Genomic DNA, 16,040 nt, shown 5'->3' on the forward strand with positions numbered 1-16,040 from the left:
CGACTGGGGTTCTCAGAAATATCAAGTTACTGCTGTACCTGGCAACACCACCGGTTATTGTCCTGGACTATTGTATATCGAAATGCGGATCCGATGAACTCTACACCGCTTGAAGCTGAAATTGAAACTGATCTGTAGAAGGTCCGAAAGTCTAGGGATACATGATGCGTCTACTCATGATACCCATCGTGGTCTGGGTATCGCTTTTCCAAAGTCCAATATGCCCCGTAACGCCGAAGATACAATTTTAGAAGAGGGGAGAATGGAGACCGAAGACGCCGTGCATGCCGAACATGTCGCTGACAAGCGGATCAAAGCGGAAACACTCAGATGATCTCGTGTCTCTCCCAGCCAGTAGGCTTCATATGCGCAAGGTCCTTTGTCGGATGAGGCTCCTCTGGGTTTCGGTACTCGCTCACATATGGGTTAGGGTCTTCCTTTTGATCGAGGTTACCGAATGTGTGATTAACTTCTCGATGCTTGGACTCGTCTGCGCGAACTAGGATTGTGTTAGTGGGAGGTGCTGCATGAAGGGATCAGGGATATACGCACTATAGAGGAGCAGATCTCGCATTGTGCGGTGGCCTTCAGGCATCTGCCAGTAGTCTACCGCGATCTCGGGTGCCTCCATCTTCTCCCACTTTGGCAGGCGGCCTGCGTCAAGATCCTCGATCTGGCGGGTGTATGTAATGACGGCTTCCTCTTCGAGATATCCTACAAATCGGTGGACGGTACGAGGGCTCAAGAGGTAGGCGAAGAATAAGGCATTGCACCAAACTCCCTGGGCACCCAATACCATCAGGCGCATGAAGCGTCCTGGCCGTTGCATCTTCAGGAAGACGAGAAGATGCATTCGTTCATTGTAGCTCTCTTCGAGTAGGGACTCGATCCTGGCAAACAGTGTGTCAGTGGCATATTATTGTACTAATAAGCGAGAATACATACCATCCATTGTCGCGCTTCATTCGTCTCATTGAGTGCAAATGTCGAAGCATGCCAGCTACCATGCCGGGCACGCCAGCAACACTCTCCAAAAAGACGTTCCGGATCAGATATTTCTCTTCGTTCATGGCAAAAGCCTTTCGCTTGGCCAGTGGATCTTTAGCATCCACGTCCACAGCCTTCTGATGCTTGTATCCAGTTGCTTTATCGAGACCCCAACGTAGGATCTTGACGGCGATGAGGGCGACCTTGTCAGACATGGTCTTTGCTTCGCGGTGGGCAATTGTGACTTGATTCATCTGCTCTTCGGTGTATACTGACTGGTGTTAGCTAGACATATAGGTACTACATTTTCGGCGGGTACGTACCTGGGTGAGGCCATGCTGCATGCGTCTTGCGAACCTTCTCTGTCGGGTGCTTCTCGAAGAATTCTTTGATCTTTGCTCCACCGTTGGGTGATGAAGTAAAGTGCCTCTGGCCAACTTGCGATTGGAAGTGCTGTACCGCAACGAAGGTGGGTCGATAGCCGGCATTGTAGCTCTTGAAGGATTTGATGAGCTGAGCTGTAGCCCGCTTTGAGGTTGTTGATCCCCGTGTTGCTGCTCTGGTGGAGATCATCTGCGATTATAAAGGCGCGTGTTTATCTTAGAGTGGTGTTTGGTGTAAAGGGTGTTGTCAACTATAATGGTAAGTGCTGATGGTTAGCATGAGGCAAGACTGAGGCACACTTCGTCCTTTATATCAAACAAGACATGACGCTGACAACTAAAAAAAGACATCCACGCGGTACTCGTGCCTGTCCGGCGCGCTCAGTCATCACAGGGTAGAATAGGAATGTACAGAGATGCCGCCGCTACACGGCGCCATACCCGTCGTCCGGCAGGCTCGGCGAGCAATTAGGCTTCCTATGAGAGGCCGAGCGTGTCAGCAAGTTGTCGAGAGCGGGCGTCTACGGTCGCGTGCGAAGACGAGTTTGCGACGGCTGAGCGAGGTGGTGATTCAGCTGACGGGAGGAATCGGAATAGCTCTGCCAAGACATTCAACCTACCCCTGTCAGAAGCTCAAAGAAGGCTTTCGCGACACAGAAAAAAGAAGTGCGCATTCATTAGACACATCATGCGGAGACTCTGTATGTTTTGTTGGTAGTGGTATGAAAAGGCAATGTTATGTGGTTGGGACATGTGGCCGCTGGTTCCGGGAGATGCTCGTCGGAGTCTTACAGAACTCGGGGTCTCGTCGTTTCGTTGTTCGCCGTCAGACCCACTCTGATACTGTAGGGCTGATAGCGCAACATCGGAAAGCCTGCAACATGATGGAATTCTTTCGTATGTACCTTCAGGCTGATTTTCGTATTCGGATCCACGGTCAGCCCAGGAGAAGGCACTGCTTTGTGGCTGCGCTTCCAATGAGAGTGGAATAGTACCATGCAAGAAGAGACATTGTGTTTCCAGTCTTCGATCACGACTTTCACCAAACCCCGAAGGCGTCTAGGCTTCATCGTCAGACTAGTGACGGGTTCTTGCTTCACCTAGGATGAAAAATTGCTAGCATCACACCAATGACAGATCAAGAGAGCCCGCACGGTCTGCCGTTCCATCGGCAAGGGACGTCCAAGGGTCTTCACGACAAGTCGTCAGGAGGCGTTTTGAGCAAGTACCTTCGTCAGTGTACGGCGTGTGTTGCTTTGCTAGAGCTTGGGCTCGATGTTTGAATAGCCTGGGAGTTCAAGACCAAGTTTGTATTTAATACTGCCTAGTGCGTGTGTATCATGTATCCCATTACATGTCGTGCCTCATCATAGTGTCTTTCTGGGCTACGGTTACGTGTAGAGAGATGAAGCGACAATATTTACGCTCATATGGATGTCGCCACGCTTACGCCCACTCCAACCCTTTTGGGGGGAGGTGTACAGACTATTGAACGTTGAAGCTGCTCTCGCCATCCCTACTGGAGATCTCCGAATGGTCAACTTTTGAGACTGATGCTGCCGATGGTCCTTTGTTCAGATGCTGGATGAACTCGTTGATTTTGTCGTCACTGCCCTGAGCCTCGCCCTGGACCTGTTCTGTGTGAGCAGCCATCGGGTCAAGTACGATGCGAGTACGCACACTTCCATCCGATGCATTGGTGACGAAGCCAGTGACACCGATGCTCTTGGCTTGCTTTTGCGTGAAGGAGCGGAAGTTGACGCCCTGCACCTGGCCTTCGACCTTGTACTGAATCTGTGCCTAGATCAGTTTTGCCACTAGCAGGTTGGGCGGACAACGCACTCGCTTGGTGGACATTCTGGCAGTGGTTGTAAAGAAGCGCCTCATACAGATGAGAGTGTTACGTGAGGTTGTGTCTGGTTAGACCAAGTTCATGCAGATGCCTGGGCGTCATATAATGAGTTCATGCTCCTGCAGGCGTGCGACGTCATCGCAGTTGCGAAAAGTACACGCTACGTCGGGAAGGCACCCTGGCGAGGCTTTCACCTGGGGTGCGGGGCCAGAAGCAAGCGCTTAGTTGGCCGGGAGGCATCGAGAGCCGCAAAGGAGAATTTCCTTTTGGACACATAAGCACTTTGGACGATGGTCGCAACGACTATGCGTTCACGGCTATACGGAAATTGCGTCGGTGAGGGAGCTCAGGGCGCTAGTCACGCGTTTCGGATACAATCTCGCGTCTGTAATCAAACGCCCCTTTCGAAACTCCGACTCACATAGCAACAACCGCACATTGCCCAGGTGGCTCCACAAACAAGACAAGTGCTTGATAACCCACCACCGCTCCGTAAATGCCTAGGATTCGAAAACACCGAATCTCACTGCTGATAAGGAGTCTAACGACTGCGACGGCTTTGCACCTACCACCCCTGTCAACCACCATGGACACGCCCAACTCCCCACCCGCACGCTCAACCTCGCCCGACCCATGGGCGACCCCATCTCTGGCCATCGGCGCAATTCCGCCCCTGGACCGTTCCGTCTCAACAGCCTCGTCCGTCTCGTCGGCGCGCTCAGTGAGCTCGCGTCTGTCCGCTGGCGGCACTCGACGTGGATACATGCGGCCGGAGGGCACAGAGTTCTCCACGTCGGCCAAGAACAGAGAGAGCGTCATGAACCTGGGCACCATCGCACATCTGCAGTACTACTTTGCGAGGACCGGCCTGCTCGACACGGCCACTGGACGCGTCGCCAAAGGCCGCAAGCCTGGCTCGCGGACAGCGAGCGGCAACGAACCACTCTCGCCTGGCCTCGATGCCGACTTCTCGTCGCTGTCCCTTGCATCCCCGGACGGCATGTCTGAACATAATTTTGGAGAGGGCTTTGTTGAGTCGCCGCTCGACGAGACGGCCTCGATGGCATGGGAAGACCCCGAGCCCATGATGCTCCCACCCACCGTCAGCACCTACAAGAACAACCCCGTCTACGTCCCACCGCCACCTGACATGACCGTCCTTCGCCGCGAACTTCGCGAGTCGCTTGCTGAGTCTACGAAGCATCTCGACGAGCTGGAGAAGGGCTTTTCTGATGTCCAGCCAGACGGAAAGACGGCGAAAAATGGCGGGGAAGAAGCTTCGGGCTGGCACGAGGTTCAAGGCATCAATCTGTTGGATGTCACCACCCTAGCGATCCGCGCCGCGAAGAACTACTACACCGCACACGAAGAACCACAACGACTGTATGCCATCAAACCAGAACGGACAATTCGAAAGGAACTATACGATACTCTCGAGGTTCTGAAGCGCCTCGCTATTCGCAACTTTGGAAACGGTGTGCAGCCCTACGAAGTCACCCAACTAAGGCAATGGGTGGTCGACATTAGCACACTGCTTGATACCGAAGAGGAGAAGGAGCGCGTGGAACAAGAAGAGAGAGAGAACTGGTCGTGGCGCGAGGGTGACTGGACGGGCAAAGAACGCGAGAGGGAACTCCTCTTCCTCAAGTCGTTCGACACCAGTCTCGACGCGCTTCCCGAGTGGACCAGCGCTGCCGACGCTAAGCTCCCAACGCCCTTCCTTGCTGAACTACAAAACGGCCTGCGACTAGTCCATCTCCACAACACTCTCGTCCGAAGGTCAAAACGACACTTTGAAGAGATCAAGACGTACCACACCGATACGGCCAAGCCATACCGCTGCGCCGACAACCTGCGCTACTGGGTCAAAGCCGCGGAACTGCGCTGGGACATCAAGCTCGACGTTGATGTCATGGGCGTGGTCCACGGCGAAGACGCAGAAGCGTGGAAGAAGTTCGACGCTGCCATTCTGCAATGGAGCCAGGGCGTTCGTGAGGAAATCACGTCCGAATGGCAAAAGCAGAAGAACCAAACGAGAACCCCTACACTACAGATCGACCCGAACTACGAGGCGCTGTGAAGTGGCCATTGCGGCAAACAACTATGGATCTCGATCTATTTCATTTCATGTCCATGTTTTGACACATCACCTTTATCTAATTTGCACGAAGCTTATGCCCCCCGAATCTCAACTCCACACCACAGAATTTCTTGAAGAGTATTCCCTGGTTGGAAACAGGGCTCTTTTACCATTCCGCTCAGAGTGCGCCGACAGGTGGCGACTTGAGATAGATACCCCTTTTGCATGAACGACTTGCAGTCCTATAGTGTTAGATACAGACAAGTCGAATGTAAATAATGTCTACATATATATTATAACAAGAGTCACCAGACACCCATGGCCCCGTCAATGTCCCTGCCCTTGGAACATGAGGAGACGAGAGCGACCAGAAGGGCAGGTCCCGCATGTCGTGCATAGCATTGATAGTGAACATGTATAACACAAATGATAAGATCGACCGAGCGCTTCTAGAAAGGATGGCACAGACGGTGGCGTCGCAGCTTGAGTGCCAATGAATGGAGATGAGAGTGGGAATGGAAGCACTGATAGCAGGGGGGAGCTGGCGGAAATTGGGTACAGCGGTACCCGGTGAGACACAAGCGGGACGTTTTGTGAACGGGTGTCTTGAGAGGTGTGGGAACGTCTCCTCCAAGACCATCTACAGGACACATCCCACTGCACATGCTCTAGAGACCGACTCTTTGTTGTTGCGCCACACCGTTATTGTGGTAAACAGAAGCAACGCGTGAACGAACTAGGCTAACGCGATTTCGGCGCCATCCCAAAGAACGTCGATTCATCTCCCGATTGATCTGGTATCCGTGCATGCAGCGTATCCAGTCTTGCGCAGCCTCCTCTTTTGTCTCTACGCGACCTGGAGGTTTCCTCGAGGTCCACACAGACATGCTCAATGAGCGACACGGCCACGCCGCCTTCAGTTCTCGACAGCAGCCCCGCCGCGACTGCCGTTGACTTGCCAGCGAAGACACCGCCGAACCCACCACCGACGACCACCTCGTCATCACCCTCCTCGCCCAAACCGCTTCGGCACATTCCTGCCCACATTGAAAGTACCACCAAGCTCGCGAGAAATGTATCTCCAGGCCTCCTGGCACGCATGAAATTTCTCAACCAGATCAACGACAACAACAACAAGAGTGCTGTTGACGTCGGCCGCATCGAAGAAGACCGCCTGCGCCGCCTGGACGAGTTCCGCAAAGCCCGCAGCCTCGAGATTGAGCGCCGCGGCACCGCCTGGAGTGGAAAGCAAGCTGGTCAGGGTCCACCACTGGTGGGTGCTGCAGCACAAACGCCGCTCGTGCCCCAGTCAACGGGCGAGAGCGTCCCGACGCTGGTCATGGAGCCCGACTTCGACAGCGACCACAGCAGCGTCGTCTCCACCAGCGACAAAGTCCTCCCGTCCGAGTCCGAGGCCGAGATCGAGCTTGACATGCAGAAGTACCGCCTGCCCGATGTCACCAAGCCAGAAAAGGCCCTCAGCGGTACCATCACCGCTGCTGAGCCCGAGCCCACACCACCAGCCGCACCTCCCCAGATAGAACCAGAGCCCATCGCGCCTGTCGAAACAGAGCCCGCCGCACCCGCGCCCCCACCCAAAGACACGCCACCCCTTCCCTCACCACCCGCCCCAGTCGCCGAAGAGGAGCCCTCCGTCCTAGACGACAACAATGGCATCGACATCGAGTCCTACTTCCAGAAGCGCCACTACCCGCGCGCTGGCTCCATCTACACCCTCTCCAAAGTCAGCTTCACCAATCAGATCCAGCAGTTGACCTCCATGAAGCTTCCGCCCACGACCATCGCGTCCGAAATCACCGCCCTGCCCACGTCCGTCCAGGCCGGACGCGCACTGCACAAGGCGGCCAACGACATCCGACTGTGGGTCTCCAAGACGAAAGATGTCCTTAGCGGCCTTGACGCAGAGGACGACGTAGAATGGGCCGCAGCTGCGGGAAGGGAAGGACTGGAGGAGGTGGATGCCGCGATTGGCAAGTTCGAGGGGCTCGTCAACGTCTACATCAGCGCCATCGAAGATCTGCAGTCGCGTCCCGACATTGCGCTCCTACCCACCAAAGACCAGACCACGCTTGTGAGCCAAATGGAAGACATCGTGATGAACTGGGGTGAGATCAAGCAGACGCTCAAGGGCATCAAGAACCAGGTCGAAGTGGCCATGGAGTGGGAAGAGCTGTGGAACAACGTACTGGGCGAAATTGGCGTTGAGGTCGAGAACCTCAGTCGTCTAGTGTTTGAGATGGAGGAGCGCAGACATCGCGTCATCTCCGACTCGGTCGCTGAAGCCCCAGAGAAGTTCGACATTTCCGAGCTCGAGACCGTTGTTAAAGAGATCCCCCGGAAGCAGGCTATACTGAACAGCAAGCGGCTTAGTATGCCGCCTGCCCTCTCCATCGTCTCGCCCACTTCACCCATTCCGCAAATCGAACAGGAGAATTCACGCCTACTAGCCCTTTTCGCAAAGCTGCAGCCGCTCCGTGCTTCGCTTGATTTCCTTCCTATGCGACTGAACGCCTTCCAGATGCGCGCGAGCACAATCTTCCCGTCTGCGTGTGACGAACTCGTACGAAGAAAGGAACAGCTGGAGGCATCAGAGGAGAAGCTCGAAGCCGAAGCAAACGCGCTGCGAGAGGAGCTGGGTGAGGACAAATGGGTGCACAGCTTCCGTCAAGCGGGTAGCAAAGCTGTCGCCATGTACGAGTCGTGCATGAAGAGCATCCAGAGACTGCAGCAAGCCATCGACGACAGCGACGAGGAGAAACTGCCTACGCGTATTGCCACCTACAAAGACAAGAGGGACCACTATCCTCCGTCAATGAGGCGTGTACTTGAGCTGATTGACATTGAGATGAAGCATAGGTCCACTGTCAACGGTGAGATCCTGCGTATACAACAGGATGTCCGCGCAAAGGTGGAGGACTTGGAGGAAGTGACTGGAAACATGGACGCCATCTTGGACGACTTTACCAGATCACGCAAACTCCGTGACTCAGTGTCCACAGTACTGACAGAAGCCTCACTTCCACACTCAAATCTCGACACTCCAGGTACTTCTCCCGCTTCGAGTGTCGTCATGAGCCGTAAGAGTAGTGGGCATGGGCCTGCTGTTACTCCCGCCAACAAGAAACCTCGTCAGTCAAGTGTCGCGAGCTCGAAATTGTCAGCACCTTCTAACCGGCGATACTCGAGCATACCCCTAGGCGGCGAAAGTGTCGCTTCCCGCAAATCTACATCCTCGGCACGCTTGGACTTTACACCCTCTCGCGCCATGTCCGGTACTGCAGCTAGCCAGGCACGTGCAAAGACCCCGACTGAAAGACCTGTTGCCAAACCTCGCTGGACCTCTGACTTTTACCACATGCGGGACACTGTCGTTGGGCACAACTTCAAGCCATCGTCTCTGACTACACCCTCACCTTTCCGGAAAGACACAGACTCGCCGGATGGATCCCGAAAAGGCTCAGCGAGCCGTTCATCCATACCCCTGAGAAGCCCGTTGAGCCGCTCGTCGACGACAGCGCCGCCCACATCTAGTCGCTCTGCATCTACTACTCCAGGACAGCAGCGCCTCACTCGGTCATTAGCGAGCTCAACTAGCTCCCCTGTTACTCCTGCAAAGGGCAAGTTGCCGATACGTTCTACACCCCTTTCTTCACCTCAGGTGAAATCAAGCACGCCAGCATCCAGCCGTCGCGTCTCAACAGTAGCGGAGGATAGCAGGAGCCCTGCCAAGGAAGAAAGCCCCGCAGCCCGTCGCGCATCACGACCTCCGAGTGTCACAGCGAGCCGTCGCAGCAGCCTACTTCCTACACCTAAGTCGCGTACTACATCTGCTTCCAAGGCCATAGAGACAACCCCTCCTAAGCGCACCAGCAGCAGGCTTGATAGCTTGGCTGAAAGCCGTACTTCCAGTCGTGTTAGCGGTCGTCAATCGAGCCAGGGAGATAGACCCGTGTGGAGATAGGCTTTCGCAAAGCGGACATCTCTTCTCGATACACCTGAACACGCCTGAACAACGACCTTGTCTCTTCCAGCGAACAACAGCAACCTCACGCCATCAACGTCAGCGAAACTTGTGCCTGCTTTTCCCCAATCACCTTCAATTCACTCCTGGATCCTGGCTTGGTCCTAACCCCGTTCTTTAATATCGATTTTTAGTACCAAGACTCCAAACTCCAAACCCTTGTTGTTTTCGAGGAAACCCTTCTTTCCCCGATGTATCATCGAATGTTGATCTCACCTCTGGATCCTTCATCACTTTTTGTGCTTTTTATCTGGCGTTTTAGCGGTTGGGAGAAAGTATCCTATACCCCGGAGTTTTATTGAGATATATCCTGTTCCACATACCCGAGCGAGCGTACGGCGAATGGAGTGCGAGTAAGCGTTGGGCGTGTGTGCTAAGCGCTTGCAGCATGAGGGACATCTCGCGAGCATGCATCGAGGCGTGATTTTTGGTTGATATGGACTAGATTGGTGTGTATAGGTGGACTGCGGAATTGGAGGGTGGAGGATGGACGGTTGAGCAGACTGGTTCTATGTTCGAGCGAGTGCGTTAGATAGTAACTAAACGAGAGATAGAATTGATACCATAGTAAACCAAGCTTTTGCTGCAGTGACAGTCTTGTTCACGTGTCTCACCCGTTGAATGCAAAGTGCGAGACCATACGCAAGACAACTGCCCTTGAATCATCCGGCTGACCTTGTCAGAGACATGACCTCTCTCAAGCTATGCTCAACACATAAGAACTACAATGTATTGACTGTTCCCCCACATGAACAGCACTGTTCATATTCACATCTACATAAGTCAATCCTATTACACCTTGACGCACATTGAACAGTCAATCCACAACGACCTTTGTTATTCCCTCCACGAAACATGCCACTAAGCTGTGCAGCAAACTGTAGGTTCTGTGAGTTTGAGAGAGTCCACGATGATGCCGCATCGCCATCTCAAAAGGAAGATAATGCGCCTACTGGGGAAGGGGATGTAATGCTATCGTCTTCATCTTCGTCGTTGCCGGGGGATAGTGACAGTACATCCTCCATACTGGAAACTATTTTTGCTGAGACAATCCCAACGTATACAGAAATAGACGACGCGTCCAATAGGATGGATATTGCTCCCGACATGTCGTCGAAGGGCGACGATGAGGAGAAGGAAGATCCACATACGAGCATCCATCCACCCAGTCCTAGCTCAGTTTACAGCAACGACAATCCTCTTGAGAACGACAACACCAACAGCGAGATTCAGGGTAGCGATGACTGGAGTTTCTTGGATGACGTTCATGTTGCTATCGTAGCTTGGCTTGATGCTGGGGGTTTGGAGATGGCGAGGCCAGGGTATGCACCTGTTTTCGCGACTGGAATGGGTGGAAAGGGGAGGAGGAGGCATAGTGTGTGAGATGGGGGTCTTGGATATGAAGACATACATCAGCTATGATTGGTTATGCATCCATTTGTCTTACCACACAATTGTGCCAGTTGCGACATTTTCCAACGAGACGCCATCAATAATGCAAGGTGCCCAATTCGACAGTACACTACGCCAAAGAGAGAAACTAAATATCTTATTTAAGCAGGGTACTTCTTCCTACTACAACAAAGCGTATTAGAGCTATATAGGCATACATAGAGAACCTATAAGCCTACAATACTATTAATCTCTATAATCTCTCTTGTTAGGAGCTAATGTAAGCTGCAAAGTAGAGTTTACTATCTCTACCTGTTCGGCTTTTCTCTTGTATAGGGTGGGTATGCGGCGCGATGTGTTTATCACCCCAAGATAAGATCTACAAGATCCTCCTCTTTATCCTGCTCCCAGGCTTCTGCAGCAACCGCGCCGCTTGCCTTTCGGTAGGCAACACCATCGATCCATTCGATCCACAGTACGAAGTAGCATGCCTTGGGCGTTCTGAAAAGATGCCTTCCTATACGACGTTGTTCATTAGCCCCTTCTTCGTTTGGAAACACGTTCCAGTCTTCTCCGACTACTGATACATTTGCGGTGTATCCTTTGCAAGTTGCCACAAGCTCCATTGAGCGCGGGCTTTCAGATGGTCCAAATGCATCCATGTCCTTGCTGTTGTGGAGCTGTATGTAGCCAACATGTTGACCATTTGATCGTATGAGCCACATGGAAAAACTGTACCCATCACGTTTGTACCGTACGCGCGTAGGCGATATAGTCTGGCCGCACATGTAAGCACGCTCGGTTCTGGCAAAGAGATACGCTGTTCGTAACGACGGTGCTTCTTGTTCGCCTCGATAAGGCAAGGAGGTGGGAAATGGATACCGGTACTTGAGTTTCGCCTTATCGTGTTTGAAGTAGTATTGCTGCTCCAATAAACAGTCCGGTACAATGCCTTTCCCTAATGCAAGCTTTTTCAGATCTTCATCGTCCATCCAAATGCGCTTCCACCCGTTTGGAAGTATGGCTGAAGTATCACGCACTAATAGTCTGTGCTTGTACCATCCCGAGCCGATTGTTCTTCGGTCAGTGGATGATGGGATAGGCGTCGTATACCACGTCGCAACAGGTACTGTGAAGCAAGGGTTGGGATAGCGATCGTTCATCCTAAGTCCTGCGTCCGCTGGAAATGCAACCTGTCCTGCCCAACCAAGCCATGACCAACTAGGTAGCTGATAGGGCTGCCGGAACGATCGATGCTGCTCTGAAGGCACACGTCTTACGATTCCTTCATGCGATGATGGCGTCCAGTTTAAGGCTATGTCAAACCAGAATTCTGGCAGTCCGTAGAGGAACCTGTCCGCATGATTGCGTTCCAGCATAGATTGCACTCCAGCGAACGCAGCAAATGCGTCCTCTGGAAAACTCAACTCACGTTGGTTATAAAGTCCTATTGCTGTATTCAGTCCCATTGGTGTTGGCATATTTCTTGTGATCGACTGGAACTGAAAGTCACTTCGCTTGTGCAAGTGATCAGGTAACAGGAGATCGTACTCTGCTTGGCTTCCGTGGTTACACTGCCATTCAATGGCTCCTGACGCAAAATGAATCGCACGCCTGGACATAAGCTGCTCTTGAAATGTCCATGCTCTTTCTTGATACTTGCTAGGAACACGGTTGTCAGGGGGCGACATGGAGTTTGTCTGAACAAGGATCTCCGAGTTTGATAACCTGGCATATGTCCGCTTGTGGCGCCGGGGTGCAGTAGTGCTTTTAAGACCACGCACTAAAGGTCGGTATATGAAGTTAGTGTATATTTTGCATACAGTTGCATAGTGGCACTTACGCCCATAATTTGCATCAAGTCCGTCTTTCGCGACGATGTTAAAAGTAGCGCTGTTGTATATTCGATGCATTTGGGACAGCTCAGACCGTAGTTGCTGATGGTCGTCTTGAACCTATCGCGCAAGAAGCGGTCAGTGTCATGGATAGCTTAGGTTGAGAGAGTCGCGCACTCACAATACAAAGCGAGTCTACCCATAGATAGCGGTAGTTTAGAAGTTTCACCATTGCGAACGCATCTCTAATCGTTTGTGGGATCCTTGAGGCAACCTCTTCCGTCGCGAGTGAGCCTGTAACTAAGAGATCTTTACAGAGCTGGGTGTTGTTTCGAAGGCTGTCGATTTGACCCCATTGGTAGCTCAGCGCAACATATTCTGGCTGGACCGCCTCTCCATTTACAAGGCAAGCACGGTGGGTATCAACAAGATATCGTGGTCTGATCATGTCTTCTTTTCTGGACAAGCGACCTCTTCCGCATCTTTCACCATGATTCATATCGCAAAGCGAAATGCGACGCCGGAGAGCATCGAGATTGATCCATTGCTCGTTGACGTACAAAGAGGTCCCAGGATGGCCAGAAACATCTTCTCTACATACCAGTTCCCAACAGCTTCGTAATTGATCGTCAGGGCGCGTTTTACGGGATGGAAGTATTGGTTCGAAGGAGATATTTGTCATCCATTTTCTTGCCTTGATATTCAAGATGAAGGGATCTTGAACCCGATATTTAGGGTGCTTCACCTGTGGCCAAGCTTTTCTAACGCTCTCGAATAAAGCAACATGCGTACAGTCCCCTCGAAGGAGATCCTGTAGGTCTCCCAATATTTCTTCCGTAGATTCTTGGACAGGAGCGCTAACAATTGCGAAGATGCGATTGCAAATGTCGCATGGTCCCAGAGTTAGTGGCGGCGCTTCCAAAGTTGTCTCTGTACGGCCATCGTGCGTAGCTGCGCGGGCGTTTGCTCTTAAGAGCATTACCAGGTAAGTTTGAGGTCACGGTCTGTGACCAACATATACGTACAATGGAATGCTTCTGAGCAGATGTGGTGGCAGTGCAATCCTTTACTGAAGGATGGCAGCAGAGTATAACGCTAGTGCGGGGTAAGTTCATTCCTCCTTTTCCGCCCGGGGCAGCAGGATGAATGCGCAAAGAAAAACGGCCTGTGCTGGCCACACGTGCGATGGAAAGTACTTGTTTATACTCAGACGCCAACGGCTCAAAATCGTACATGACTAGATGACACGCCGCTGATACGGCTCAGAGAGAAAAATTCGTCATTCCAGATGGTGTGTCCCATAACGCATCCCAAGAAAAATCAAAAGCGTTCGGGTCCAATATGTCCGATAGTAAGAAGCTCGCGTCGTCAAAGTTGGGCATTACCGGTACTTCGCTCCCATTTCCATTAGTAACAATGCTGGTGGGCTCCGTTTCCGACGGCTGCGGCACCTCTCGCGCATTCAAAGATGCAATCTTCGACACCGGATCAGCGCACCTTTCCAAAACATAATTTGCAAGATCCCAGTCATAGTTATCTCGCGCATGCTGAATGTGCGCGATTACACGTTGGAGGCGCGCGACAGACGTGTTCCGTATTTCGGGGTCTTGAGTTTCGACGGTGCAACGAAGCGAGACGGTGATGGCATGTACCAAGAGATGAGTCGCATAAGGCAACCAAAAGTCCAGGAATTGCGTTTCGCCCATGGTCAATATGAAGTCAAGAACTTCCGATGAGGCAATGCGTAACTGATCCATCCTGTTCCGTCCTATGCTACCGTCTCCGTCGAGGACTGCTGCGCGGAAGATGACACGGGCAAGTACCAGCCTGATTGAGAGGAACGAGAGCCATAACATAGGCGTTCCTGGGCGATTCGGAAGAGGCAGCCATTCAGGGAGCTGCCCTTCCAATTCGTTCAGTTCCTGCTTGAAACGATCGGTTTCCCGTGCAAGCTGTATTCGATCTGGGTTGATCTGGTAGACGAAAGGCAAGATTTCCGCAAGCAGCTCCGTCAGAGAGCATAGATATATAAAGCAGGTAGTAGTCTGCTTTTGCTGAGAGGTCGCCTTGCTTCCAATGAGCGACGTCACAGTCGGCCGCGGGACGTCGTAGTAGCCTTTGGACACATATGGCGGTGCGCCATATGCGACACTAGACCACTGATCGGTGATGAGGACACACCACCAGAGTCGCATTCGAACAGACTTTTCATTCTCCGTAATGTTCCACTTTGATGGATCCCTGTGCAATCCGAATGTCTGAGCCAAAGAAACCGTCCGACCGCAGAGAGTGATGTTGCCGATGATGGAAACAGAAGGCCGCCCAACCTGATCGAGTACAGCGGCTTGTATCGTAGACATCCCAGGACTGAGAAAGTCTTCCAGTGTCGCCGAGATACCCTTATTCCAGACGTAGTATGAGTTCGGTTTGGGGTGCATCTTTAACGTGTCCGATTTACTCCAGTGTGGTGACGCAAGTGCGTAGATCACACACATCAAGTTGTTTGGTACTTTGCCATATTGACCCGTGCGCAGCGTCTCACACATCTCCTCATCCAGGATGGGGAAATGATAATGAATGTGGTTGAAATATAGCTCCACCACTTCGCGCTTAAAAGGTCCCATGATCTGTTCAACAATCTCCAATTGCTCTCTTCCACAACCACTGTTGGGTGGTAGACCTGTGCGAAACCTTGGGACAGTCAAGTACACCACTGGGTCTTTCGCATCATGTAGAAGCGTCTGGTAATTGGAAGATTCCACTTCACCCTCTGCTTTCCGATGCTGGGAGATATGCCGATTGAAGATGTCAATGTCTTCAGCAAAATGCGGCGCAAGCATAATGGAGGCAGAAGGGTTGTTGTTGGTTTTGTGCAAGATGGGGGCTGAGCGAGGTCGAGAAGGGCCATCTTCAGGCTCGCTATGTCGCCGTCGTTTGGAAGGCCGCCGGTCAGAGCCATCATCTGTAGGCGAACTGGTTGTTGAGCTTTCAACATATTGACACTTGAGTCGTCTTTCTCGGCATGATAGACATGGTTCTCCAGGAATGTCGATATGACATCGGATTTTGCGCGAGCGACAGCGTGTACAGGCCGGTACTTTGTGTGAGCGGTATGGCCTGTTCTGAATGGGAGCAGCGCTGGCCATCAAATGGAGCTCTGACCCTGGGTGGCAGTTTGATGGTGGACCGAGATGGATGTGCGACGCTGCGGTTGATTTTGGATTCACAATGATCCAATGCGGAAGCGGCAATTCCGATGAAGATCCTGACTTGCTTCAGAGTGTCGCTAATTGGCTTCGATGCATCATGAGGAAGTCCAAAAAGATGGGATGCAAGAAAGCTATGTGAATCGGTGACTGGACGCCGGTAGCGCATCGACTATCCAGGCCTCCCCACTTATTCTGCACCCAAGCTCCAGCTTTTCGGCGCCTCTTTCCCCGCCAGCTGCAGGCCAGCTGCAGGCAAGCTT

At 52.4% G+C, this 16,040-nt stretch overlaps 7 protein-coding genes across 7 annotated transcripts; 3 read left to right on the top strand and 4 right to left on the bottom strand.

Annotated features, from left to right (window-relative positions):
• Positions 1 to 326: 326 nt before the first annotated feature.
• Positions 327 to 1,560, bottom strand: CC77DRAFT_1013694 (alternative oxidase; the record flags this gene model as incomplete). Its single annotated transcript, XM_018523854.1, has 4 exons — positions 327 to 499; positions 553 to 890; positions 946 to 1,258; positions 1,311 to 1,560. 4 exons carry the CDS (start codon positions 1,558 to 1,560, stop codon positions 327 to 329), a joined length of 1,074 nt encoding a protein of 357 aa, XP_018380304.1.
• Positions 1,561 to 2,855: 1,295 nt separating this feature from the next.
• Positions 2,856 to 3,227, bottom strand: CC77DRAFT_1035394 (Acylphosphatase; the record flags this gene model as incomplete). The annotated part of the gene is made up of 3 exons (XM_018526931.1): positions 2,856 to 3,002; positions 3,051 to 3,164; positions 3,213 to 3,227. 3 exons carry the CDS (start codon positions 3,225 to 3,227, stop codon positions 2,856 to 2,858), a joined length of 276 nt encoding a protein of 91 aa, XP_018380305.1.
• Positions 3,228 to 3,337: 110 nt separating this feature from the next.
• Positions 3,338 to 5,677, top strand: CC77DRAFT_1025500 (hypothetical protein). The gene has a single exon (XM_018526075.1). The coding sequence runs from the start codon at positions 3,809 to 3,811 to the stop codon at positions 5,300 to 5,302; it is 1,494 nt and encodes a 497-aa protein (XP_018380306.1). The 5' UTR covers positions 3,338 to 3,808; the 3' UTR covers positions 5,303 to 5,677.
• Positions 5,678 to 6,068: 391 nt separating this feature from the next.
• Positions 6,069 to 9,501, top strand: CC77DRAFT_501481 (KAR9-domain-containing protein). Its single transcript, XM_018531936.1, has one exon. The coding sequence runs from the start codon at positions 6,195 to 6,197 to the stop codon at positions 9,282 to 9,284; it is 3,090 nt and encodes a 1,029-aa protein (XP_018380307.1). The 5' UTR covers positions 6,069 to 6,194; the 3' UTR covers positions 9,285 to 9,501.
• Positions 9,502 to 10,199: 698 nt separating this feature from the next.
• CC77DRAFT_1013697 (hypothetical protein) lies at positions 10,200 to 10,727 on the top strand (the record flags this gene model as incomplete). The annotated part of the gene is made up of 1 exon (XM_018523855.1): positions 10,200 to 10,727. The coding sequence occupies one exon, from the start codon at positions 10,200 to 10,202 to the stop codon at positions 10,725 to 10,727; it is 528 nt and encodes a 175-aa protein (XP_018380308.1).
• A 291-nt stretch (positions 10,728 to 11,018) lies between these two features.
• Positions 11,019 to 13,550, bottom strand: CC77DRAFT_1081065 (HET-domain-containing protein; the record flags this gene model as incomplete). Its single annotated transcript, XM_018529330.1, has 3 exons — positions 11,019 to 12,519; positions 12,580 to 12,691; positions 12,753 to 13,550. 3 exons carry the CDS (start codon positions 13,548 to 13,550, stop codon positions 11,099 to 11,101), a joined length of 2,331 nt encoding a protein of 776 aa, XP_018380309.1. The 3' UTR covers positions 11,019 to 11,098.
• Positions 13,551 to 13,833: 283 nt separating this feature from the next.
• Positions 13,834 to 15,717, bottom strand: CC77DRAFT_1013699 (C6 transcription factor-like protein; the record flags this gene model as incomplete). Its single annotated transcript, XM_018523856.1, has 1 exon — positions 13,834 to 15,717. The coding sequence occupies one exon, from the start codon at positions 15,715 to 15,717 to the stop codon at positions 13,834 to 13,836; it is 1,884 nt and encodes a 627-aa protein (XP_018380310.1).
• Positions 15,718 to 16,040: the final 323 nt, after the last annotated feature.

Source organism: Alternaria alternata, assembly GCF_001642055.1.
Source record: "Alternaria alternata strain SRC1lrK2f unplaced genomic scaffold CC77scaffold_29, whole genome shotgun sequence".
NCBI lineage: Eukaryota > Fungi > Ascomycota > Dothideomycetes > Pleosporales > Pleosporaceae > Alternaria > Alternaria alternata.

What these genes read in the sequence shown, in the direction of transcription:
- CC77DRAFT_1025500 (XM_018526075.1), top strand. Translation starts at nt 3,809, where the DNA reads ATGGACACGCCCAACTCCCCACCCGCACGCTCAACCTCGCCCGACCCA.
- CC77DRAFT_501481 (XM_018531936.1), top strand. Translation starts at nt 6,195, where the DNA reads ATGAGCGACACGGCCACGCCGCCTTCAGTTCTCGACAGCAGCCCCGCC.